Source organism: Bos taurus, chromosome 3 (genome assembly GCF_002263795.3).
Source record: "Bos taurus isolate L1 Dominette 01449 registration number 42190680 breed Hereford chromosome 3, ARS-UCD2.0, whole genome shotgun sequence".
NCBI lineage: Eukaryota > Metazoa > Chordata > Mammalia > Artiodactyla > Bovidae > Bos > Bos taurus.
In genome coordinates, this window is record NC_037330.1 from 57,658,592 (window position 1) to 57,685,657 (window position 27,066).

At 39.3% G+C, this 27,066-nt stretch overlaps 1 protein-coding gene and 1 long non-coding RNA gene across 11 annotated transcripts in view; one reads left to right on the top strand and one right to left on the bottom strand.

The window, feature by feature from the left end:
- ODF2L (outer dense fiber of sperm tails 2 like) overlaps positions 1-27,066 on the top strand; it is a 399,873-nt gene that overhangs the window by 344,117 nt on the left and 28,690 nt on the right. For 2 of the 10 annotated variants that reach the window (XM_059884671.1, XM_059884679.1), the window contains exons 1-3: positions 15,230-15,489; positions 23,749-23,917; positions 25,753-25,885. In XM_059884671.1, the coding sequence (XP_059740654.1) occupies positions 23,805-23,917; positions 25,753-25,885 (246 nt within the window). In that variant the 5' untranslated portion in view covers positions 15,230-15,489; positions 23,749-23,804. 10 annotated transcript variants of the gene reach the window in all.
- Positions 1,703-5,233, bottom strand: LOC132344884 (uncharacterized). Its single transcript, XR_009493940.1, has 2 exons — positions 4,979-5,233; positions 1,703-3,140 (listed from the first exon to the last, which is right to left on the bottom strand). It is a non-coding gene; the product is annotated as an uncharacterized lncRNA (long non-coding RNA).

Here is a 27,066-nt window from a genome sequence, read left to right on the forward strand (position 1 = left end):
AAAAGTGAAAGTGAAGTCACTCAGTTGTGTCCAACTCTTAGCGACCCCATGGACTGCAGCCCACCGGGCTCCTCTGTCCATGGGAGTTTCCAGGCAAGAATACTGGAGTGGGTCACCAGTGCCCTCTCTGAGCATCTCATCTTTATTCAAAGACTGGTTACTGAGATAAACTTTAGAAAAAAACTCAGAGTGCCTTTTGTAATAACTTAATTAAACCTCTTACCAATATATCATAACCACAAGGAACTGTCTCAGAAGTGAATCTTAGTATATACAGACCTTAATTAACAAAACTAGAACTTAATATTCAGTGAAACATAATAGATGCCATAAGCCTGACATCAGTTGGGTGGATTTTTCTTTTAGAGCTCCCCAGTATATTTTGAGGTTTATACCTGATAAGCCTCCAATTTCTGGAGAGATGAGGCAGAGAGAAAAAAGTTATAATTTTACCAACTGGTGTGTATCACTAAATTGTTTTAAACCATTAGTAACTTGAAGAGAGGAGTTTCTTTATATCTGTAAACAAAGATTAGAAGCCAGTAGTATGTCAGATAAAAAGTTACGAAAATTGTAATCATATTTAGCAGTTTATTCAATCCCATGTAACCGATCCTTTTGTTCTGCCGTCCTTGCCTGACAACTGAGGATGCCTGTGAAAATGATAGTCTCTAAGAAGCTCATGAAGTTTTTTATGCCAATGTCTGTGTGACCTGTCCAGCAAAGTGGGTGTCCCAATCACTGAAAATTGCAGAAAACACATTTTAACCATTTTTTTTTCTCTCTTGTGAGATATTAACCCTGAAGCCAGGAAAGGCTTAAAAGTGGGGTTTGTCAGGGAGCTTAAACTTCCCATAGTCCTGACTGTTTGGTTTATAGCCATTGTTTATCCATTTTAAATTCCCTGATGAAGGGTTAACTTTGTAGAAGCAGAATGAGCTTTGTCTATGTGTGCCATAGTCTCCATAGATCATTATGAAATAACACTCATTCATTTCATCAAAGTAACAAAAGATTTTAAAAGCATATTTGAATCACTTAAAGACAAAGAAATTTATATAGTCTGTTATCAAAAGCCATATTCCAAGAAGACTTTGTTCTTTTAAAGGGGAGAGAAAAACAAATTCTAGTTTGGTACCACTTTACATTCACAGTGAAACAATAGTCATTCAAAGTATCAATAAAAGGCAGTTTAATGACTTAAGAAATTTGGATCATGCACAAAACTCTCCTCTACCTGCCACAAACCGTTTTTATTTGTCACAAACCTTTTTATATTTTGTATTTGCCCACTCAGAGAACAGCTACCTATAAGTTCAGATTTACTTCCTTTTCCCTTAACAAAATGTAATTCTATTTGTTAGAACTTTTTATTGAAAACACACGTCCTACTTTCCTTCAGCAACCATGAACTGTACTTTATATCATCATTCTGTAGATTGGTAAACATAAATCACCCAAAGCTATGTCATTTACAAAAGTATTTTCGCAAAGTCAATAAATAAACATTAATATCAGGTACCAATTCAATAGTAAATATGTCCCAGTTCACACAAGCCTGAAATTCATTTAGTATAATTTTCTTGAATCTAGAATTGTTTGATTTGTAAATGCTTACTTCTCTTTAGGACAATTAACCTTCAGCAACATTGCCCAAAGACGAAGACACACACTGAGATACATATACATCTGGACAGAGACCTCACAGTTTTCTGCTTGAAATTTATTTATTTTTTAATTTAAATTTATTTATTTTAATTGGAGGCTAATTACTTTACAATATTGTATTGGTTTTGCCATACATCAACATGAATCCACCACAGGTATACATGTGTTCCCCATCCTGAACCCCCCTCCCACCTCCCTTCCCGTACCATCCCTCTGGATCATCCCAGTGCACCAGCCCCAAGCCTCCTGTATCCTACATAGAACCTGGACTGGTGATTTGTTTCTTGTATGATATTATACATGTTTCAATGTCATTCTCCCAAATCATCCCACCCTCTCCCTCTCCCACAGAGTCCAAAAGACTGTTCTATACATCTATGTCTCTTTTGCTGTCTCGTATACAGGGTTATCGTTACCATCTTTCTAAATTCCATATATATGCATTAGTATACTGTATGGGTGTTTTTCTTTCTGGCTTACTTCACTCTATATAATAGGCTCCAGTTTCATCCACCTCATTAGAACTGATTCAAATGCATTCTTTTTAATGGATGAGTAATATTCCATTGTGTATATGTACCACAGCTTTCTTATCCATTCGTCTGCTGATGGGCATCTAGGTTGCTTCCATGTCCTGGGTATTATAAACAATGCTGCGATGAACATTGGGGTATATGTGTCTCTTTCAATTCTGGTTTCCTCAGTGTAATGCCCGAGAAGTGGGATTGCTGGGTCATAAGGCAGTTCTATTTCCAGTTTTTAAAGGAATCTCCACACTGTTCTCCATAGTGGCTGTACTAGTTTGCATTCCCACCAACAGTGTAAGAGGGTTCCCTTTTCTCCACACCCTCTCCAGCATTTATTGCTTGTAGACTTTTGGACCACAGCCATTCTGACTGGTGTGAAATGGTATCTCATTGTAGCTTTAATTTGCATTTCTCTGATAATGAGTGATGTTGAGCATCTTTTCATGTGTTTGTTAGCCATCTGTATGTCTTCTTTGGAGAAATGTCTATTTAGTTCTTTGGCCCATTTTTTGATTGGGTCGTTTGTTTTTCTGGAATTGAGCTGCAGGAGTTGCTTGTATATTTTTGAGATTAGTTGTTTGTCAGTTGCTTCATTTGCTATTATTTTCTCCCATTGTGAAGGCTGTCTTTTCACCTTGCTTATAGTTTCCTTTGTTGTGCAGAAGCTTTTAATTTTAATTAGGTGCCATTTGTTTATTTTTGCTTTTATTTCCAGTATTCTGGGAGGTGGGTCATAGAGGATCCTGCTGTGATATATGTCGGAGTGTTTTGCCTATGTTCTCCTCTAGGAGTTTTATAGTTTCTGGTCTTACATTTAGATCTTTAATCCATTTTGAGTTTATTTTTGCATATGGTGTTAGAAAGTCTTCTAGTTTCATTCTTTTACAAGTGGTTGACCAGTTTTCCCAGCACGACTTGTTAAGGGATGCAAGGATTCTTCAATATCTGCAAATCAATCAATGTAATACACCACATTAACAAATTGAAAAATAAAGCCATATGATTATCTCAATAGATGCTTGAAATTTAAAATGTTTCTTTGCCCTATTTCCCTGCCCCGCCACCCCCCCCCCCCCCACCCCCGACCTTGGCTTGAAATTCTACTGATTTGCTCATGGCTGGAATCTCAGACACAGTGGGCTGTGAATCTCAAGGACATGATAAGATTTAGCTTCAGGGTTTTTCCCAGGCATGTTTTTGTTTCTCAGGCAGGAATGGAACTCCAAAAAAAGTATTTTAACAAGTCAGCTTTTTCCTAACTGCACATGCAAAAAGAAATAATCTTGCAATTTCAAAAAGATTTCATTTTAACCAGTTTTCTCCAGAGTCTAAAGAATATCATGGCCATTTAGTGTCAGAAATGTCATCTCTCCTTTTTGTAGTCATAGTGTCATAGCTAAAAGTTAAACCAGAGTGTGTTCAAATTGGCTCTGATGAGAGGGGTGGACTGACTGATGAGGTGTTGTCCCAGCAGGGATGGCCTCTCTGGGAAGGTAAGGTTCTCTCTTAAAGCAAAGACAGCCTATAGGTAAGGGCCTTTTTAGGCTCTGGGGATCACACATATCCTAGTGTTTCAATATACAATTCAAAGGGGGTGGCTCTGGGACTGCTAGCTCCCATCCGTAAGAGAGAAAAAAGCAGCACAGAGTGCTGTGGCTTTTTTCTACTGGAGGCATCCCTCCCTGCTTTAGATGGGGGCAGGGACAGGCATTCCACCTAAGCTTCCTTCCCTGGCCAGATTTAACCCTTCTCTTACCGATGCAGGTGGCCTACTGCCGTTCCTCCTCGTTCTACTACCGAGGAGGGGTAGCGGTGCACCAGGGGTGGACCTGATGGCATCCCAGCCTGATGTCCAGTTCCTCACCATTAAAACTTTGGCTTGATTTCCCCTTTTTCTCTGGTGCCACCTGGGGTGGAGCAGAGTAACCTTCCAGAGTGTCTCCCAAGCTAAGACTGCTAGGGGGAAACATCCTTCTTCTGTATGCCTGTGCACATTCCTGAGCATATTCCTGACCGCAGTAGAAGTGGTAAGTCATAAAGGGATGATCCAAAACCCAAGATGTCTCTTCTGAGTGTCATCACACCAGTCTATGTGATAACAAAGGAGGTGATGGAGAGCTGGCCCTAGAGGGAAAAAATTAATCTTTCATGTTCATGGTGTGTCAAGGTCAACATTTCTATTCCTGTCCAGCAGACTGTACAAAAAGAATATCTAAGGAATTGAGACAAGAGCCACCGGAGGGCTTTATCTAAGGAATTGAGACAAGAGCCACCGGAGGGCTTTCTCTGGTCCTCTAAGAGCTAGCACTACTAAGGGAAGAAGCCTGCTCCATTTCCAATCTGCCCAAATCTGGGGTTCCTCAAACTGTGTCCTCAGGAATCTCATGCTTACCAGCAATGCCTCCATCCATATAGTCTGGAGGCATGGCCATGATAAGAACTTGCCTCTGGGTCTCTGGGGTCAGGATGGTGATTTCCAGTCTGAGAGATGTGCCTGGAGCTAGAGCTCCAGATAGCCCCTTAATGCGTTCCTGCCTGCAGTGTCCTGTAAAATTTGGAATGGGGGTTTGGCTAGAAAAACACAATAACAGCATGGATTGCAGGTCCCCTGAAAGTCTACAGTCTGCACACTAGGTTAGTAGCTTTAATTCCCCCAAGCAGTTGTGAAATGGACAGAGACCAGAAAAAGCTAACCAGCAAAAGAAGTTTGGTCCATATGCTTCTGAGTTAGTAGAGACTTTACAGCAAAAGAGCAAAAGAGTCTCAGCTCTGAGTATTCTTACCTTGTCTTGAAGATACTGGGAAAGCCCCCAAGATGATAGCTTATGCGGTAAGCAGTGAACGGTGCCACCAGATTCATGGTCTCCAAAGGAGAAGATTTAACTCAGTCACTCAGAGCTTTGTGTAGATTTTATTTAAAGTGAAAGTGACAGAAAAAGCTTCTGACACAGACATCAGAAGGGGGCAGGAGAGTAGCCACCTCACTAGTTAAGTAGGACCTTATATACTTTCCAACTAGCTGATGAAATAGGTAAAAAGAATACCTCAAGGTTGTAAGAATTCCACCAGACCTTTTCCCAAGGCATCGTCCTGAGATAACTGGCACAAGATTAACCAGGGAGAATGGGTTCCAGGCAAGGTCTCTGGGCAAGATAATATTGCTGCTGTGTAATCAGGGGTACAAGTGTTGAGAAACAGGTTCCCAGGCAAGATTTGTTACAATTATAATCATTAAGGTAGAGTCTAAGAAAAGCATTTATGTAAGACATTGTACTGTGTGATCATTAGTTCCAGACCTAAGGAAAGGCCAGTTCTTGGGTGAGATACATTGTTGTACAAGGCTTAAGGAAAGCATGAGTGAGAACATTCACCTCCTCCTTCAGTGCCTTGGACTGCCTGCCTAAGCTTTAACTCTCAGGTTTTAGGCTTTCAAAAGCCACAATCATCTATTATTAAAGCTCTTGCCTCAAATTCCATCTGTTTTCTTTTTAATCATTATGTGAGCCATGATAAGATTGTTTTATTGATCTCTGCATGTAGCCTCAAGCAAGTAATTTCTAAGGATATACCTTATTTAAACAAGGAACTGCTTCCTTATTTTTTTCTTTTTTCACTTATTTATTCATTCATTCATTTACTCACTCAAAAATAAAATTGTATCAAATATACCTCAGTAAACCTTTTGGAAATTTGAAACTATGTTTCTGCTAGATGTCAGGCACTATTCTAAATGTTGGATGTGAAATGAAATGGACCAAGTCTGTCCTCAGAGAGTTAACAGTAGTGGAGAGAGAGAGACTAAGGAAACACATATGATGGGACATCTAGTGAAAGTGATATGAACAGCAAGAAGTCAGGTAATGGGGAGGAGGCCAATGAGAGAGGTTTGCTATTTTGTATCATGTGGTTGGGCAAGGCCTCACAGGTAAGACTGTCAGGAGTGGGGGAAGGAACCATTTGACCACATGAGAGACAAGTGGTGCAGGCTGATAGAAGGGCAAGAGGGAAGACAGGGGAGTGCTTGGAGTGAAATGCACCCTGAAGAGAGCAGTGGGAGACACCATGAACTGGAGGGAACTGTGTCTAGAACACAGATCACATAAAGCTTGCAGCTGTAAAATTTAATAAATAGAAAGCTCAGTTAAATAAAGTTGGGAGACCAGAAATGGTTGGGGTTGGGCCGGGGGGGTGGTGGGTTGGGGGTGGGGGGTGGCTCTCACACCCTGAGACAACGGCTGAGCCCAGCAGGAAAAAGAAGACTGCTCCTTTCTTGCCAAGGACTCAGCCAACAAAAAGCCACGGATTCTGGGTTTATTTTAGCCTTCCCAAATTCCTTTTCTTCTCTACAAAGTCTCTCCTTACCCAACTGTGAGGGACTTGCACGTTATTCATCATCATTACAGATCCCAAATTGCAGTTCTCTGTCAATCCCAAATCAACCCATTTTTGCTGGAGAAATACCTGGCAATCTATTTGTTTTCATTCAGCCGAGCTTGTGGGAAAGACTAGAGTTTACCCATGAAATAGGAAACGGTGAATGTGGAGGAGTGACATGATCTGACTGTTAAGACTTTTTGTGAGTATGCAAAGGTGTAAGCAGGGGCCAGCAAAGTTCTTGCTGAATGCAGTTGAAAAGGACAGAGCTCAGACAACACTTTTGGCTGTCTTCTTTTAGCCTTTCCCCTCTCCGTTGAGTATTTTTGCTATGAAGATGAAATAAAAGCCTTTCAGTTGGTATGCTTATCAAGAGAGGTATCAAGGAATACTTCTTTGCCCAAAAGTGCCTAGCATGATGCTGACTGACAACAGAAGAGATTAACTGGGAAACAATGATGTGTAAACAACCCGAGATCTGTAGTTACCTGTATTTAAATGACATAAAAATATACTCCATGTTTGTAACGTAAGGCTGTGATTCTTTATGTCTTATCCATAGGTGTGCTATAAATGGTAGCCATAGGTTATTATTATCAATATAATTATCAGTTATTGTCAGCTGGAATTCTCTTTCTCTTAAGAGACCTACATGTAACTTGTTTTTATCTCTGTCAATTCAATGGCTTGTGGAAGACTAAGACTTACTAAGACTTCTGCAACTGCTTGGACACTTGATCTTGAGACTCCTTTTTCCTAGATCCACACATGTTGCTTCTGTTCTTCACATTGTTCAAATGTAGTGTTCTTGAGTTTCCAAAGAACTATGTACATACTGTGTTTGTGAGCAGTTTAAATTTTATTGAAGAGTTCATAGGGGAAGCTAAGGAGGTATTTATGTCACAGAAAAAAAATAAAGCATTTACATCACTGAAGGAAGGCATCAGCATTTTAAAAATAATTTTTACAACCATGAAACAGCCTGGTGCCCAAGTTGCCTCAGCTTCTTTCTATTCCGAGGGATCTTCATCTCTTGTCCTTTCTCTCTTTTCCTTACTTTCTAAAGGAAAACCAACCAATCAGCTACAACAAAAATCCCTGCCTGGCCTCATACAGAGCCATTGCCCTGCTCCTCTGAATCCTTGGCACCATTCAGAGACCAGGCACAGCAGAGGATTAGAAGGGCTCCTCTTTAACCACAGACATACATAGTCTTCTCCCCATGAGGGATTCAGGCCAATGAGAGCTTTTAAACACCATTCTGGCTCAGGCACTTGTCTTTCTGGATGGTTTCAAAAGTCACTCCAAATCATCTCTCCATCTTCTCTAAATTCAGTCAAAGCACTTATTCTTTTACCATTACTTTTCCTGTGACATGTCATTTCTATTTCCTAAAGTTGCTCTTTTCTCTTTAACTAGCTGGGCAAAGCTAAGGTCTCAGAGTTCATCCCCCATCCCACAATTCCTAGCAACCTACCTTGAGCCAAGTTTTCTTGAACAACCTCCCATCATAATTACTTCAAGAGTTTGGGCTGCGGCTTGCTTGAAAATTCCATTGAAGGCCCTGCTTAAACTGAAATCTCCTTTCTTTATTCCTTGAAGTGAAGTGTTATTTGCTCAGTCATGTCTGACTCTTTGCAACCCCAGGGACTATAGCCTACCAGGCTCCTCTGTCCTTGGAATTTTCCAGGCAAGAATACTGGAGTGGATTGCCATTTCCTTCTCCAAGAGACCTTCCCAACCCACGGATCGAACCTGGGTCTCCCGCATTGCGGGCAGATTCTTTACTGTCTGACCCACCAGGGAAGCTCCCTTTATTCCTTATTACTTATCAATCCTTTTTAGGTCTCCATTATGACTATTTTCTTCTCTCCTTTTTTATGTTCTCCTAAAATGCTAAGGAGTAATTTTTTAAAAAGAATTATTAGTATGTATATTTTATTACATAGCTGTTTTAATTTTTTTCTATTAAAAAGTAATGGGGGTCTTTTGAGTAGGGATTCTTTAGAGTCATATAACTAGGAAAAAGGAAAAAATCAATAAGTTCTTTAATATGATCCTATAATTGGTTATTAAAGCACAATAATTTTAAGGAGAAAATGTGCAATGAATGATACATTTTTAGCTAAGATCAAATTCTCATATTATAAAAATATTAAGAGCATTTTTAAAACAATGGTTATGAAAACCTGACAAATGTTTTACAAGAAACTTTTCAGGAAGCACTTTATCTTCTTAACAAAGGAAAAAGAATTTTTCCAGTGTCATAATTTATCTTAAATGTTATTATATCACATACATGTTTTATCTCCCTGAGGATGAGTTATCATAATATCAACTACAGTGGTGAGTCACACACTGTAGATTGCTTATTAAGCAGTGGATCAAGCCAAAATATTAAAACCCCAGAGTCTAAGGATATGTTGAAATTTTCTACCACTTCTGTTTTCAATTATAAATTTTTATTGGCATTTATCTTTAATCCTGTACTGTATTAATTATGTAGAAGCAGTGGTTACATGGTTAAGTGATTGGGCTTTGAAGTTAGGCTTCCTGAATTGAAATCCCAGCTTTGCTTTCTACTGGCTGAATGGCCTTGTGTGTTAGTCGCTCAGATGTGTCTGATTTTTTGTGACCCCATGGATTGTAGTATTCTCTAGGCAAGGATACTGGAGTGGGTTGCATTTCCTTCAGTAAGCTATTAAACATCTCCATGCCTCAGTTTCTACATCGGTAAAATTTAAATTGTACATGTAATGATTAAAACTGTGTCTAGATCAGAGTAAGAGTTTAGTAAATATTAATCCATATTAATTAAGGCCTTCCTCTGGTGTGTGGTTACTGCTTGGACACTATTAGTTGTCTTTCCAATAGTCAGCCTCCTTCTCTTTCTTGCTGGCAGAACAGAAGTCAGAAATATCTGATGCTTCTTTGCCCAAGGCTCCCTCATACTGGGGCACTGTGTAACCTGGTCCCAGCTAATAATCTAAGTAGTAGTCTCCTAGCAGGAGAGAGATGAGGGAGAAGGAAGAGGTGGTGTTGGGATTATTCACAGGAAAGATTTTCCTCCCTGAAAAAGGGAAATGTCTTCAAAAAGCTTACCCTTCTTTCCTGTAAGGAACAGAGGTTGGGAAAGTCTCTGTGCTCATTAGGTGAAGAGGGCAGCCAAAAAGTGAAGTGTAGCAGAGCTGAAAGGTAGAAAGAGCCTATGTCACTGATGACACTGGTGACAGCTGAGCCAACCACGGAGTGCCAAACTCCAGACTTCTTACTGTGTAAAGTAAGCTCTGATTCTTCAAGCCATCATTAGTTAGGTATCCAACTACTTCCCACCACAAATCTTGCAACTGATAAATGTTCTCCAGAAAACAGCATTGTTGTTGTTCAGTCACTCAGTCGTGTTTGACTCTTTACGACCCCATGGTCTGCAGCACACCAGGCTTCCCTATCCTTCACCATCTCCCAGAGTTTGTTCAAACTCATGTCCATTGAGTTGGTGATGTCATCCAACCATCTTGTCCTCTGTTATCCCCTTTTCCTCCTGCCTTCAATCTTTCCCAGCATCAGGGTCTTTTCCAATGAGTTGGCTCTTCAAATCAGGTGGCCAAAGTATTGGAGCTTCAGCTTCAGTATCAGTCCTTCCAATAAATATTCAGGGTTGATTTACTTTAGGATTGATAGATTTGATCTCCTCATTGTCCAAGGGACTCTCCAACACCACAGGTCGAAAGTGGTGTCTGATGCTCCTTTTTCCAAGGCATTTCTAAAAAGTGCAAGTCAATGTTTGAAAACGTGTACAGTAACTGGTTTAATAAGTAAATGTATGATATTCTGACAAACAAATTAATATCATTTTCATTTCCTTGAAAAAATTTTGTCCAAGTAATTTTCTTTTCTGTATAAAAGGATCATGTTGATTTCAATAAACTAGCAGGGAAAAGATCTATTTTAAAAATGCCCATCCATAAAAATGTCCACCCAGACAAGCCAAAAATAAAATAATTAAAAAAAAACAAAGTTAATCTTTTAGTTTTCTTAAGCGATTCTTAAAGCATATACTAACAATAAGATACTAACTATGCCAATTTCATATTTGTATCCCTGAGTTACTAATCTTCTGCCTCCAAAGACCACATACTATCTTCTTATGAGTATTTTTCTTCATATTTGACACCTGGAGGTCCATTATTTTTTGAATTCTTGAGATAGTTAACTAACTCTCCTAATTTCTAATTATATTAGTAGATAGATTTTGAAATGATAGAACAATAAAACAATGTCTGTACTCTCTGTTACCACACAGCATCTTTATACCAGTAGATTTAAATTGCTTCTGTTTATTAAGAAAGTTCATGTCTGAAGACGCCAACTTCTGTGGACGGTATCTGGGTGAAAACTGATAATCAGATCCAGCAGTCTCACTCCTGAGTATTTACCCAAAGGATTTCAAAATATATGTCCACATAAAAACCTGCACATGGACGTTTAGAGTAGCTTTATTCCTAACTGCCAAAATTTGGAAGCAACTGAGATGTTCTTCAGTAGGTGAATGTATAAATAATCTATGGTACATCCAGACAATGGGATATTATTCAACACTAAAAAGAAATGAGCTATCAAACCATGAAAAAAAATGCAGAGGAAACTTAGATGGATATTACCAAGTGAAAGAAACCAATCTGAAAAGGCCACATATTGTATGATTCCAAATATATTAAAAAGTCCAAACTGTGGGAACAGTGAAAAGATCAGTGGTTGTTAAGGGTTTTGGGGGTAGGAAATGATAGGCAGAGCACAAGGGATTTTTAGGGCAGTGAAAATACTCTGTATGGTACTATAACGGTGAGTACATGCCATATATTTGTCAAAACCCATAGAATGCACAACACCAAGAGTGAAACCTAATTTAAGCTATGGACTCTGGGTGATCATGATGTATTAGCTGAGGTTCATCAGTCATCACAAATGTTCCCTCTGGTGAGAGGTGTTGCTGACGGAGAAGCCTATGCATGTGTGGGGCAGAAAAATATATAGTATATCTCTGTTCCTTCCTCTTAATTTTAACTGTGAACCCAAAAATGCTCTAAGAAAATTAAGTCTTTAAAAAAAGACAGAGCTAATCATTCTTATTCCATTGCATGTGCTTTGAACCTTAAAACAATCATTGTTTATTAATACCTCATACTTATGGGAAATCATGATTTATCAAGGTCAGGGCTACGTGTTCCACAAATAAAGTAACTTGCCCCAAGACTCACAGCTAGAAAACATGAATGCAGATGGAATATTTTCAAAGCCCTTGCTGCTAATCATTATGTTTTGAAACAACTCATTTCAACCTTATCTCATGCTTATTCCCAGCCTGATCTCCAATGGGTTTAGTTCAGTTCAGTTCAGTCGCTCAGTCATGTCCAACTCTTTGCAACCCCATGGACCACAGCACGCCAGGCCTCCCTGTTCATCACCAACTCTTGGAGTTTACCCAAACTCATGTCCATCGAGTCGGAGATGCCATCCAACCATCTCATCCTCTGTCGTACCTTCTCTTCCTGCCCTCAATCTTTCCCAGCATCAGGGTCTGTTTAAATGAGTCAGCTCTTCACATCAGGTGGCCAAAGTATTGGAGTTTCAGCTTCAACATCAGTCCTTCCAATGAACACCCAGGACTGATCTCCTTTAGGATGGACTTGTTGGACATCCTTGCAGTCCAAGGGACTCGCAAGAGTCTTCTCCAACACCACAGTTCAAAAGCATCAATTCTTCAGCACTCCAACCAGTCAATCCTAAAGGAAATCAGTCCTGAGCATTCCTTGGAAGGACTAATGCTGAAGCTAAAACTCCAATACTTTGGCCACCTAATGTGAAGAACTGGCTCACTGGAAAAGACCCTGATGCTGGGAAAACTGAATGTGGGAAGAAAAGGGGATGACAGAGGATGAGATTGTTGGATGGCATCACTGACTCAGTGGACATGAGTTTGAGTAAACTCTGGGAATTGGTGATGAACAGGGAGGCCTGGCGTGCTGCAATCCATGGGGTGGCAAAAAGTTGGACACAACTGAGCAACTGAACTGAACTGAACTAAGATACAGACTGAGAGGAAATATTCACATTATATTTGATAGTAGTACAAATATAAAAGACTCCTACAATCAGTAATAAAAAATAGCCCAATAAATGTGGGCAAAAAACTTGAATAACACTTCATAAAGATATACATATGGCCTGTAACTATTAAAACGGTGCTCAATAACAAAAGCCTCTTGATGAAAGTGAAAGAGGAGAGTGAAAAAGTTGGCTTAAAGCTCAACATTCAGAAAACGAAGATCATGGCATCTGGTCCCATCACTTCATGGAAAATAGATGGGGAAACAGTGGAAACAGTGTCAGACTTTTATTTTGGGGGGCTCCAAAATCACTGCAGATGGTGACTGCAGCCATGAAATTAAAAGACGCTTACTCCTTGGAAGGAAAGTTATGACCAACCTAGATAGCATATTCAAAAGCAGAGACATCACTTTGCCAACAAATGTCCATCTAGTCAAGGCTATGGTTTTTCCTGTGGTCATGTATGGATGTGAGAGTTGGACTGTGGAGAAAGCTGAGCTCTGAAGAATTGATGCTTTTGAACTGTGGTGTTGGAGAAGACTCTTGAGAGTCCCTTGGACTGCAAGGAGATCCAACCAGTCCATTCTAAAGGAAACCAGTCCTGGGTGTTCTTTGGAAGGAAAGATGCTAAAGCTGAAACTCCAGTACTTTGGCCACCTCATGCGAAGAGTTGACCCATTGGAAAAGACTCTGATGCTGGGAGGGATTGGGAGCAGGAGGAGAAGGGGATGACAGAGGATGAGATGGCTGGATGGCATCACTGACTCAATGGACTTGAGTCTGAGTGAACTCCGGGAGTTGGTGATGGACAGGGAGGCCTGGTGTGCTGCGATTCATGGGGTCACAAAGAGTCGGACACGACTGAGTGACTGAACTGAAGAATCTTATGTAATCATTTTGAGATTTTTGTGAATGTTTTCTCTTGAATGTTTATACAGGTGGTAAACAACAAAACAACAACTTATAATACCAATACAATTTAAATCAGTATTTTTCTCAACAAAAGCCTAACTTCTGTGTACAGTTATTTTTCTAATTATGCAAGTTAGTAAAGTTAGCTAGAATCCTAGTTGAGTGCTAGAAAGGCCCCAAGAATTATGCTTCTTGGGCTTCCCAGGAGAGGGCTTCCCAGTGGCTCAGTGGTAAAGAATCTGCTTGCTAATGCAGGAGACACAGGAGACTCAGGTTCAACACCTGGGTCGGGAAGATCCCCTGGAGTAGGAAATGGCAATCCACTCCAGTATTCTTGCCTGGAAAATCCCATTGACAGACAATTAGTCCACGTGGTGTTGCAAAGAGTCGGACAGGACTGATACGAACCATGATACAGCCTATAAGCCATGCTGCAACTAGAATGTATCCACAGCTGCTAGAGAAAGCCACTCTGTTCTCATCCCAGCTCAGATAAGGTTCACCAAGGGGGTACATAGAAGGCTGAGTAGATTCTAATGCTGAGATTTTTACCTAGCTGTACAGTCTGAAACAAAAGCTTGTGGCTCAGAAAGGGCTTCCCAGGTAGTGTTAGTGGTAAAGAACCTGACTGCCAATGCAGGAGACATGAGAGGGGTTCAATCCCAAGGTGGGGAAAATCCCCTAGAGTAGGGCATGGCAACCCACTCCAGTATTCTTTATGGACAGAGGAGCCTGACAGGCTACAGTCCATTGGGTTGCAAAGAGTTGGACACGACTGAGGGACTGAGCATGCACGCTTGCCTCAATTCTACTTTTCCTATTTTATTTTTTTCAGGTGAGAAGACTAGCTCAGAGAAATTGACTTGCCAAAGGTCATGATCCATCAATTAGAGTAGGTACTTAAATGTGCAATTCCTAGTGCTTTTTAACATCTGCACATATGGACGTTAGTGTATTGTGAACTTGTGCTGGGGCTTGGGGTGAGGATGCATTGCTGGAATCATCAATGGAAATTGTTCTTTAGTGAAACCGATAAGAGGTAAGCCACGGTTAAACTGCTCAGTTGATAGTTTATTTGTAAACCTAATATGATACCCACGATTTTTAACGTTAGGTTGAAGCGTTGGATAACTTGTTTTTTAACTTTTCCAAGTAGAATTTTGCCTTGTTCAATTTATAAAAGTATCAGCTGGCTGTAGCACCGATACAAATAATCTGAGACCCGAAAGATAGCTGGGAGGTAGCCGTCCGGCTCTCTCATTTAACAGGACAAAACAGAGGCCCAGAGAAATACCTCGGATAAACGGCTTTTAGCTGTTTACATTTACAGCGAACTTTCTCCAGTCGCGATTGCCTTTTTTTTTTTTTTCAAATTTCCCCCTTTAAAAAAACAAAAGGAGGGCACTTTTGATGATTCAAGCCTAGTATCAGAAGATTTGGAAGGCATCGGCCTTATTTCCCTTTCTGGGTGAACTCAACAGTTAAGACTTTGGTAACTATACACAAGTGCTACCCTTTTCTTAAAACAAAAGGTTGGGGGTGGGGGAGTTTACCGGGAGAAGCAACTCAGAGATAAGACGCCTCCCCCGTGCCCCGCCCCCTCACTCCTGACTACAGTAGCAAACGCCGGCGCTCGCTTTCCTGAACTCGGCTAATTGGCTGCGCCGCTGCGGGCCCTACCGAAGGGGCGGGGCGGCCGTTGCCAGAGAAGCTACTTGCCGGTTACTAACCCGGTTTTGTCCCGATTGCTCCCCGTTGGGCATTCTTCCACTCAGGCCGTTCTAGGAATTCGCCTGCTTCCAGAGTCGCGTCCTTGCCTTCCTTCCTAGCTTTCATCCACTGCACTGCCCCCCGCATCCTGCTCCCTCCCTGCTGGCCCACCCAGGGCTGGAGAGCACAGGTATGCTCGCCAGGGTTTGCACCAACCTTCACCCAACGTCAGCCTTCGGGGCCCCTGCGGCCCGGCGGCGGCCTTACGTCACGGCGGCGTGATGACGCAGTGGTGGAAGCGACGGCCTGCTTTTGGAGGGGAAAATTTGGGCTTGGGCGGCGGAGGGTCGGTTACCGCGGGTGGCTTTAAGGGTCCCGGGTTGGGGCCGTGGCCGTGGCCTTGGTGAGTTACGGAAGTGAAAGCCCCTCGCGTCCACCCAAAATTAACCTCAGCCCCTTTCTGCCTACACCTCCCACTCGCAGCCTGGGCTTGGGAAAGGCAGCGAGGAAGGGTGTGGTCCCTGAACAGCCTGGCAGATCGTCGTGAGGCGGGCTTGTCCAGGACGGAGACGTAATCCAGAAGGCCCTGGTAACGGCAGCGCTTCTTTAGGAAACACTGCCCGTTTACGTATTCGGCTGATTTTGAAGTGCCCCGCTATATAATAAGCCAGACTGTAGTAGGCTCCGGGGCTTGTTTAGTAAAGAATACTTCAGGCCTCGGGAAATCATTTCTTTTCCAGGGTCCTAGATTTCCAGCCTCTATTCTTTGAAGGGTGTTGTTTGGACAAGTCACTAACTTCTCTGGTTTCAGTTGCCTTATTCGTAAAATGAGGGATAAGTCACTTTCGAGTGGTTGTAATAAGATTTAAGTTAACCAATGTCAGGTTTTGAGTAGGTGGTCGGTAAGTGGTGCTTGTTTAGTGGGAAAACCATAGCCAGACTTTGGCTGGTGTTGGGGAGAAAGTATTGCAAAGACAAAGTTTCCCTATCACCTCACACACAGTTAGGTTTCAGGTGTTTTTGGATGAATGAGGGCTTCCTTGATGGTTCAGTGAATGAGGTTCTTGGAGTAGTTTTAAGTACCACCTGGTTGGTTATGGTTTAAGGAATAGACTGCAGAAAGCCTGTCTACTTTTAAAATGAGTTTAATACCCTCCTGCTTACAATAAGATTGTCACGGTCATGTTTGTTATGGTCCTTAACAGCCAGGTATCCATTTTCTTGCTTCTCTTTTTCTTATTTCAAAATTGATGTGTATTAGTAAGGTAGTTTTTGCATCGGAAACTCCCAAAGGTATGAGAAAATGGCTTTGTTTACACCGCTGCTAATCACTGCTTAGTTTGTGCAAATGATTGAGACCCTAGAAGCTGGGTATAGCAATGAGGTTAACAGAACATCTATTCCCTTGGGCACAGTTCTGTTGAAAGTCAATGATTGTTCCCCTGGGCCCTGGCTTAGTAGAACTCAGTCAGTTTTTTACAACACTGAAGATGATTTGTAATAATTCTGCAAGAATGATTTTTGAAAGAATTATTTTGAAGTTGAGTTGATTCTGTACGGATAACTCTGAGAAGGAAAAAATAATACATTTATTTTTTAAAGGTTTTTTTGATATGGACAGTTTTTGAAGTTTTATTGAACTTGTTACAATGTAGCTTTTGTTTTATGTTTTGTTTTTTTTTCGCCATGAGACATGTGGGGTGTTTGCTCCCTGAGGAGGAATTGAACCCATACTGCCTGCTTGGAAGGTGAAGTCTGAATCACCGGACAGCCAGGGAAGTCCTAATACACGCTTTTAAACGATTTTCTTCAAACTGGTCTAAGTTAATTTTTGTATTTAACGGAATAAGCAGTCATTTTCTGCAACTTAAATATTGAGCATCCATTCAGATGGTCATGAGTAAATGAGGGGTTACATTTGATCATTTCCATACTGATCTTTTGCTTTTCCTGTATTCTAATTCCTTCATTGTTTTCTGTGGGGTTTTGTTTGTTTGTTTTAATCACCAGCAGGAGCAACTTTTGATTTTTTCAAACATTTTTGTTGCAATTTCATCTCTCTTGAGAGTATTTCTACTCTCCTCCATATGCCTAGTCTGTTTTCCAAAACACCACTGGGTTTATCTTTAAAAGATGCACTTCTGATCTGGCATTCTCCTGCTTAAAATTATTTAATGGTCTGTCTGAACCTTTTGGAAAAGAAACTCAAGCTCTTGAACTTTGCATAGAATTACTGCTTTCATGTGTCCAGTCAGTCTCATCATTTGCCAAGTGCCCTTTCAAATCATGTTCTGTCATGATTCCTTGTTCTTGCTGGTACTTTACTCTCTATCTGGAATGCCTTTTTCTTTTCCCTCTTGCCAGCCTCAGATGTGTTCTGCTGGACTCTACTGCGGATTCACCTCTGGGAAGTCTCCCAGGATCCTGCTCGTTGCTTTCAGGGTACCCAGTGAGTCCCTTATAACCTTTAGCACACTGGATTTTAGTTGTCTGCTCTCGGTCTTCTCTGGGGCTTCCTAGGTGATGCTAGTGGTAAAGAACCTGACTGTCAATGCAGGAGACATGACACATGGGTTCAAGCCCTGGGCCAGGAAGATCCCCTGGAGAAGAGCCTGGCAACCCACTCCAGTATTCTTGCCTGGAGAATCCCATGGACAGAGGGACCTGGCAGGCTGCAGTCCATAGGTTCGCAGAGTCGGAAACAACTGAAGTGACTTAGCACGCTCACAGTCTTCTCTCGATTTAGACTTGCCTGTGCCTTCAAGGAGCTCAGTCTTACTCATCCTTTATTTCCTTGTACAGAACAGTTTTCATTTTTAAAATATAAACTGAATTTATAAGAGTATTGTTAAAATACTTATAAAAGAGAAGTTTGTATGTTACTTTCAGCTGTGTAAATTCTTACATTTTATTATCTGCTGGCTTTTGCTTCAAAACTGAGTTCCACCACTTCCTTACTTATAAACTTGAGCAAGCTGTTTAACCTTTCTAAAACTTGGTTTCTTCATGTGTAGCTTTGGGATGTTAATAGAAACTGTGTAGGATTTTTGTGAGGTGATGTTATAAGGTTATAAGTTAATGCTCTGTTGATAAATGGCAGCATGTCCTCATGCTGTTCATGTGTTGAAGGGAAAGAAAATGTTTTATTTTATCTGATAAAAGGATACTGATTAGTTAGGGTGAAATGGTACTCTGAAGACTTTGGTCCAGTCTTCTGGGTAATTAAGTTCTCTATGAGGCCCGCTTGATCCCTTAAGTGTTTCAGGTTGAATAATAAATTATTTGCTCACCATCACTTATATATTGGATTCTAACCTATACCTCTCACTGTATTATGTAATTTTTGAGGGTAAAGAGTGATGAGTATATTGCCCTAACAGATTTAGTAGCCATTTAAAAATTTTATCCTTCATAGAGCAATTAAATTCTAAACAGTATAATTCTGAAAATATTATTAGATGTTTAGGATTCTTGGTGGACTGAATCAGTCAGAGGAATATTTTGAGAAGGAGGGAGGACTTGGGCCTTGAAAATATGTATGTATTCTTTATTTACAAATCAGACACTCATCCTGTCAACTTTTTTCTTGATATTATCCAATCTGCAACCCTTTTATTTTCAAATTCCTTTATTCATTGGACAGAAGCATTAGCTAATTTTCAAAGTTAATCTCTCTATATTTAAAAAATGTTTGTTTTTTTTTTTCAATTTTGATAGCTTTCACTCATAAGATCTGTTTTCCATCTCTGGCTATTTTTACCCTGCCTAATCCCAAATATCTTTTTTTTTTTGCTATGGAGTCCAAAAAGCTATACAATTACATCTCTAGTAAACTTTTGACTAGTGTTTAGTGAGGGAAATGAGTAGCATTTCTGTATCTACTTGGTGTTCTTTGCTGAATATTTCGTAGTGAATATTTCAGTATAAACTGCATGCTTTTGTTTGACCCTAATGGGAACTAGTTTTCCAAGGGTTAGTATTTGGCAAAACAAAATGAAATATGCAAGATTCATATACTTTTCTCTTCAAAGAGATAGTTTTGAATGCATATTTGAAGCTGATTAGTTTGTATAGAACAATATAGGTGCTATGGAACATCATGGACTGTGATCTTTCCTTTCTGTGATCATGGCAGCATCATGGTCCCTGAACAGCCATTGCTCAAATGCTTGTTGTTGGCCAAAATGGAACATAGTTTAGTGAATGTAGCTGGGTTGCCAGAAACCCATGACCACTCCTGGAAAAGGCTTTAAATATATGCCTTTTGGATAGAAGACTGAAAGTCATTTCTATATAAGAAATTTAATTCTTTAAAAATGTTTTAAAATTGGTGTTCTTTAGGGATTTGATCATTAAAAGTGTGGGTGCAGAATATGTGTCTTTGTTTCACCATGAGCAAATTGGACAAAAGTTTAATACATTTGTAAATTGGCATTTATTCTACACAATTGATAACATTTCCTTCTGAAATATCTGCTTTTTTTCCATGCAAGAATACGTTTGATGCACCAAGAAGATAGCTTTTTTTTAATAAAGGCAAGACTTTTTATGTTAAAGAAAATTATTACATTTTTCAGCATACAAATGTTTCTGCTCATAGTATTATAACAACACAAAAATAGTGGAGTACCTTGGAACCTCTCAACCATATTTTGAGAAGTTTCTGTATTCCTATATAAGTGAATAATCCTATATTCATTTCCCACAAAGCTAAGCAAGAACTCATTTAAAGTACTAATACCAAGCTGAATATTTTTTTTAATATTTCTTTTTCTTTACTTATGTGGCTGCCTTGGGTCTTAGTTGCCACATGTAGGGTCTTCGTTGCTGCATGCAGGATCTTTAATTGAGGCATTTGGGATCTGGTTCCCTGACCAGAGATTGAACCCAAGCCCCCTGCATTGAGAGTGTGGAATCTTAGCCACTGGACACAAGGGAGTTCTCAAACTGAATCTTACCTCATAAAATGTTTTCAATAAATTGAGGATCCTTATCCTCTTATACTGATTTGTAAACTTTTGTTTTAAATATATGAACTATTGTTCTTTTAGTGATCCCCTAAAAGATGAATCCGGAGAAGGCAATGGCAGCCCACTCCAGTACTCTTGCCTGGAAAATCCCACGGACAGAGGAGCCTGGTAGGCTGCAGTCCATGGGGTCACTAGAGTTGGACACGACTGAGCGACTTCACTTTCACTTTTCACTTTCATGCATTGGAGAAGGAAATGGCAACCCACTCCAGTGTTCTTGCCTGGAGAATCCCAGGGATGGGAAGCCTGGTGGGCTGCCGTCTATGGGGTCGCACAGAGTTGGACACGACTAAAGTGACATAGCAGCAGCAGCAGCAAAAGATGAATCAAGGGGTGAATAGTTATAAAAAGCGTCAGTCTTGATTCATCATATTTGTAAATTATGCCAAGCCTTGAGCCCTCTCCTTCAGTTATTGCTTAACTTTTACAAGGCTTATAGGTGCTGAAGATTCTAGTAAAGAAGAAATTTTTCTTGAGATTCCGTTGTACAGAGAGACAGATATTTAAACAAGTTAATGGACAAAAGATAAGTACCAAAACTGAGCAAATGAGTAGATGATGATTTCCTTGATTGCAGTGACTTATCCAAGCATATTCATTTTCATCTTTAGGTTTGGTTTTTCATTTGATTTTGTATATTCGTGAAAGTGAAGTCTCTAAGTTGTGTCTGACTCTTTGCGACTCTGTGGACTGAGGCCCACGAGGCTCCTCTATCCGGGGGATTCTCCAGGCAAGAATACTGGAGTGGGTTGCCATTTTCTTCTTCAGGGGATCTTCCCAAACCAGGGATCGAACTCTGGTCTCCCACATTGTGGGCAGACTCTTTACTGTCTGAGCCACCAGGGAATGCCTGTATATTAGTATTTAAAAATTTTTTCTGGACTGCCAATAGCTCAAAATATTGTTATGTCTTAATAACAGATGTTGCATATTTGTAGCAGTCACGTAGATCATCTTAGACTATATGTATCTTATTCTGCATTTCCATTTGACATGAGTTGCTAGTGTTTAAAAAATATGAGCATGCTTTCATTGGCCTATATCCTAAATATCTCTCTGATATATAGAACCTTCAGACAAAAAAGAGATGCATTTTTTACAGACATTTTAAATGATTTCTGAATTGCTAATTAAATATTGTGAGTACTTTTCAACCTTTAATTTCACATCTATCTAGAGATCTGAAAATTCTTGAACATATGTATTTTATGATACAGAAAATTAAAAATAAATTACGAGGAAAAGTATCTCTGCAAAAATGCAGAAGACCTTAAGTATGATGTTTGATTTTGTATAAACAGAATTAGGGAGACACATTTCCATATATTAGAATTAAGAAAATACAGTCTTAATGATTGCCAAAGCACTAATTCATTAATTAAAATGAAATAGCTTTGAAGAAAGTCATCAATGTCATAAATTTAAAATTCACATTTTAAAATGACATCTCCAAATTTGAGAGAAAACAATTAGATTATTTAGTAAGACTTAGATGTAGTATCATCTGTCCATTCAGTATCACCAAAGAATATCCTAGATTGAACTTTTTTAAAAAAATAGGATTTATTTATAGAAATAAGTGAATTTAATGTTGAAAAGTCTACTTAAAAAAAAAAACAAACCTTTATCTTTGCAGCTACTGTTGCCAAATACTTTCAAAAGTATCTTAAATTTTTATTGTTATAGGCATGAATAACATTCATTTCTTATTGAATAGATCTAATGAAAAAGGTCAGTTTTCATTCCAATCCCAAAGAAAGGCAATGCCAAAGAATGCTCAAACTACTGCACAATTGCACTCATCTCACACGCTAGTAAAGTAATGCTCAAAATTCTCGAAGCCAGGCTTCAGCAGTACGTGAACCATGAACTTCTAGATGTTCAAGCTGGTTTTAGAAAAGGCAGAGGAACCGGAGATTAAATTGCCAATATCCTCTGGATCATGGAAAAAGCAAGAGAGTTCCAGAAAAACATCTATTTCTGCTTTATTGACTATGCCAAAGCCTTTGACTGTGTGGATCACAATAAATTGTGGAAAATTCTGAAAGAGATGGGAATACCGGACCACTTGACCTGCCTCTTGAGAAACCTATATGCAGGTCAGGAAGCAACAGTTAGAACTGGACATGGAACAACAGACTGGTTCCAAATAGGAAAAGGAGTACGTCAAGGCTGTATATTGTCACCCTGCTTATTTATATGCAGAGTACATTATGAGAAATGCTGGGCTGGAAGAAGCACAAGCTGGAATCAAGATTGCCGGGAGAAATATCAATAACCTCAGATATGCAGATGACACCACCCTTAGGGCAGAAAGTGAAGAGGAATTAAAAAAAAAGCCTCTTGATGAAAGTGAAAGAGGAGAGTGAAAAAGTTGGCTTAAAGCTCAACATTCAGAAAACGAAGATCATGGCATCTGGTCCCATCCCTTCATGGGAAATAGATGGGGAACAGTGGAAACAGTGTCAGACTTTATTTTTTTGGGCTCCAAAGTCACTGCAGATGGTGACTGCAGTCATGAAATTAAAAGATACTTACTCCTTGGAAGAAAAGTTATGACCAACCTAGATAGCATATTGAAAAGCAGAGACATTACTTTGCCAACAAAGATCCGTCTAGTCAAGGCTATGGTTTTTCCAGTGGTCATGAATGGATGTGAGAGTTGGACTGTGAAGAAAGCTGAGTGCCGAAGAATTGATGCTTTTGAACTGTGGTATTGGAGAAGACTCCTGAGAGTCCCTTGGACTGCAAGGAGATCCAACCAGTCCATTCTGAAGGAGATGAGCCCTGGGATTTCTTTGGAGGGAATGATGCTAAAGCTGAAACTACTTTGGCCACCTCATGTGAAGAATTGACTTATTGGAAAAGACTCTGATGCTGGGAGGGATTGGGGGCAGGAGGAAAAGGGAACGGCAGAGGATGAGATGGCTGGATGGCATCACCAATTCAATGGACGTGAGCTTGAGTGAACTCCGGGAGTTGGTGATGGACAGGGAGGCCTGGTGTGCTGCGATTCATGGGCTCACAAAGAGTCGGACACGACTGAGCGACTGAACTGAACTGAGCTGAATGAAACTGAAATTGATAGTTAATCCATGACTTTTATGTCCATTTTCTAGTCTGTTTGGATCAAGATATTATTTTAATGCTTCAAGAAATAGACTAATAGTAATCTATACATTCTTGTGAGCATGTAGAAAATAGTGACTTTTTGGAAACTGGCAGTTGGCAATTGTTGAATGATTGTGCTATGCAATTTTGATACAACTTTAAATTAGTATCACAACAAGTAGCAGCTACAATTTGAGTTTTGTCTGTGAAATATTTTTCTTTTAGGCATCTTTAGGATTTTTATCTTATAGGGTAATAACAGAAAAAAAGAATCTATTGAAATGTTTAATAATGAAAATATTTCCTAGGTTTCAGCTTATGTGGAGAACTTGCTGTGGAAGCCACCGATAAATCCATTTAATTTATGGAGGAGACTGCAAATGATGGAAGTCATTCAGAAGAACTCTTTTCCCATTTTGAAAGTAGATCAGAGAAAGAAGGTTTACCACAGGATGCCAGTGAAAGTCATCTCAGCTGGTATTCTCAACAATAGCAGGGGATAACTTAATTTTCTTGATTTCAGGGTTTCGTATTTTGTCCATATTGTAAACTATTTCAAATGTAGCATTCTTTCAAGAATATCATCTAACAGTCTAGTAATTAATATTTAATTTGATTACAAAGTACTCATGTAGCAGAATGTGGCTGTTTTAAAATTTTAATGACAGCAATTAAAATTGAAAACATTACCTATAAAAATTTATAAAGTATATACCTTTTTACCTAAGATAAATGAAAATATAAATACCATGTAATATTGGAAATATAGTTAATGAGTACTAATTCACTGTCATTTGGTATATTGCTATCTAAAAGATACCTGTCATACTTTGCTTCTTTGGTATGGGGATGCACTTGTTTTTTGTATGACTCATTGCTCCCCAAAGTGACAATCTTAAAATACTGTGATTGTTGCTATGGATGATATAGTGCAGCTTTTAGTTATAAATGAAAATAATGTTTGGTCATATATAATTATTTTTGATTTTCTGTACATGGTTTTTAATAATGATAATTGTCTTTTATAGCGAGCATCTTCCTTAGGCCCATCATTTGAAGCCAGTGGTGCTTAAGAATACAATGTATTTCGTAGAGACATAGCCTCTAAGATGCCTTTCATTGTTGTTGAGCCATTATATTATGTTCCATAGAAGAAAAGTGGTGTCAATTAAAGAAAGACACAGTGCTTTCTTGTAATGCTTGGAATTTTATTTATAAATACTGTAAAAGCCTCTTCAAACTTATACATAGATTTTTGTCCAAATGACTCTGCTCATATAAAGATTAAATGAAATAAATTAGTGAAAGTATTCTTAAAGCTTCTTTATACTCAAAATCCAACTTCTTTGAGTCACTTTTTAACTCAGAGTTCTCTCTGCTATTAGGAGTATTAGTGAAAGGGTATTTCTTAGGTGCATCTATATCTGAAATGAAAATTATTGGTGATGGGCTCTTACTTACAGTATACAGAAAGCCTACCTTGGAATCTTGCTTCCAGAATGTTGCTTAACATTCTTACTTTAACAACTCCTTCAAGCCCTCTATGTGATGCTTCTTTGCTAGAGGTTTAAAAATTGCTGTATCCCATCTCTGGGATATTCCTCATACTATTTGATGCTCATTCTATAAGTTTTGGACATGTACAGGAGAGACAGCTCAAGACGGCTTCCAGACTGACAAAGATTATTAAGAAGCATCCCTATTTTGGGATGTAAAAGTATGAACTTCTTGTCTCCCCCCAGAAATGTATTTTATAGTGAAAGCAAATATAATCAGTTTCATTTTAAATGATAATGTTTTATAAAACCAAATGTGAAGAATTTTTAGGTGTCTGGAGCAGTGTTTTTTGTGTTTCATTTGTTTAGCTTACACATTCTTCTGGAGGGATTTTTTTGTGAAGAACAATAGATTTCAAGAAAGGATTGGGAATAAGGGCTAGAAAGTCAGATCTTTTGTTTTTGGACTAGGGAGAAGGGAGGGAAGAAAAAAAAGACACACATTCACATAAATCATTTTACAAACTGGAGAAGAGATGTTGAATAATTACCGAATAGTAGAGTGATATATTGCTGTTGGTAGTCTTCATATTTTATATATCTTAACATTTTAGAAACTGTCTTACCATTTATAGTTAAGTGTAGAAAAAATACGGAAGTATAGAAAAAATGTATACATTTTCAGTGACAATTTAGTGTTAAATTTTGCAGAGCAATTTATGGAACTGTAATACTTAATCAGGCTATGCTTAGTTTGCACAAAAAAGTAAAACAAATTTATGTAACAGTTTTAACTTAAATTTTCTTTGTGCATAGCCTAAAGCAGGACATCCAAAATGAGAAGACCGAATTGGAAGCATTGTTTAAGGAAGCCGAGTTAGCAACTTGTTCTGCAGAATTACTTCTGCCATTGTTTAAGGACACCATTGAAGAGATTAGTTTTGAAAATGTGAGTACTTGACTAGTGAACATCTAATAAAATGAGGAGCTAGGATAATACTCAGAATGCATTAACTGAGGTCTCATATTCTTACAGTAATTATGCTCATACACTGGTATTTGATATAAAAAAATGCAAGTTTATCAATGTTCTTTTTTCCTATGTCATTAATTGCAATTCTTTCTGTCAAAGATAATCTCAGGAATGCACTTGATGAGAGGCCAGGCTAGAAATTGTGTACCTCGGTGCTTGACTTACGTGGAGTTGAACTAGAGCCAAGAACTAGAACAAGAGTGAATTTAAAATATTCTGAGAGATGAAATATATTTTCTGTACTACCATGTGGATTAAAAACCTCTATTCTAAAATTACAGTGTATTAAAGTTTGAGTTAAGGGCAAATTGTATAATATTAGTTGTATTATAATAAATTCCTGAAATACTTTAGGGTTTAAGCCCTTATTTTGATTTCATTTTACTTTAGTATACCATGTAACAAATACTATTCACTACTCCAGTACTCTTGCCTGGAAAATCCCATGGATGGAGGAGCCTAGAAGGCTGCAGTCCATGGGGTCACTGAGGGTCAGACACGACTGAGCAACTTCACTTTCACTTTTCACTTTCATGCATTGGAAAAGGAAATGGCAATCCACTCCATTGTTCTTGCCTGGAGAATCCCAGGGACGTGGGAGCCTGGTGGACTGCCGTCTGTGGGGTCACACAGAGTCAGACAAGACTGAAGTGACTTAGCAGCAGCAGCTATAAACTTGGCAAATTTTACTATTTCTATGTGCAAAAGAGGGCCTCCCTGGAGGCTCAGTGGTAAAGAACCTACCTGCCAATACAGGAGACCTGTGTTCGATCCCTGGGTAAGGAAGATCCCCTGGAGTAGGAAATGGCAACCCACTCCAGTATTCTTGCCTGGGAAATCCCATGGACAAAGGAGCTTGGCGGGCTACAGTCCATGGGGTCACAAAGAGTTGGATATAACTTAGTGACTAAACAACAACAACAACAACATATGCAAAAGAATGATTTTCTTTACTGGGAAAAAATATTCTTTGCTAATAGTAGCATTACGTTTTAGAGTCTCTTAATGCAATGTCTTAAAATGTGTTTGTGGCTCTTATATTTTGTCAGGCTAATCTTTCTGCATCCAATTTGAAGATTTCTAAACAGACAGAAATA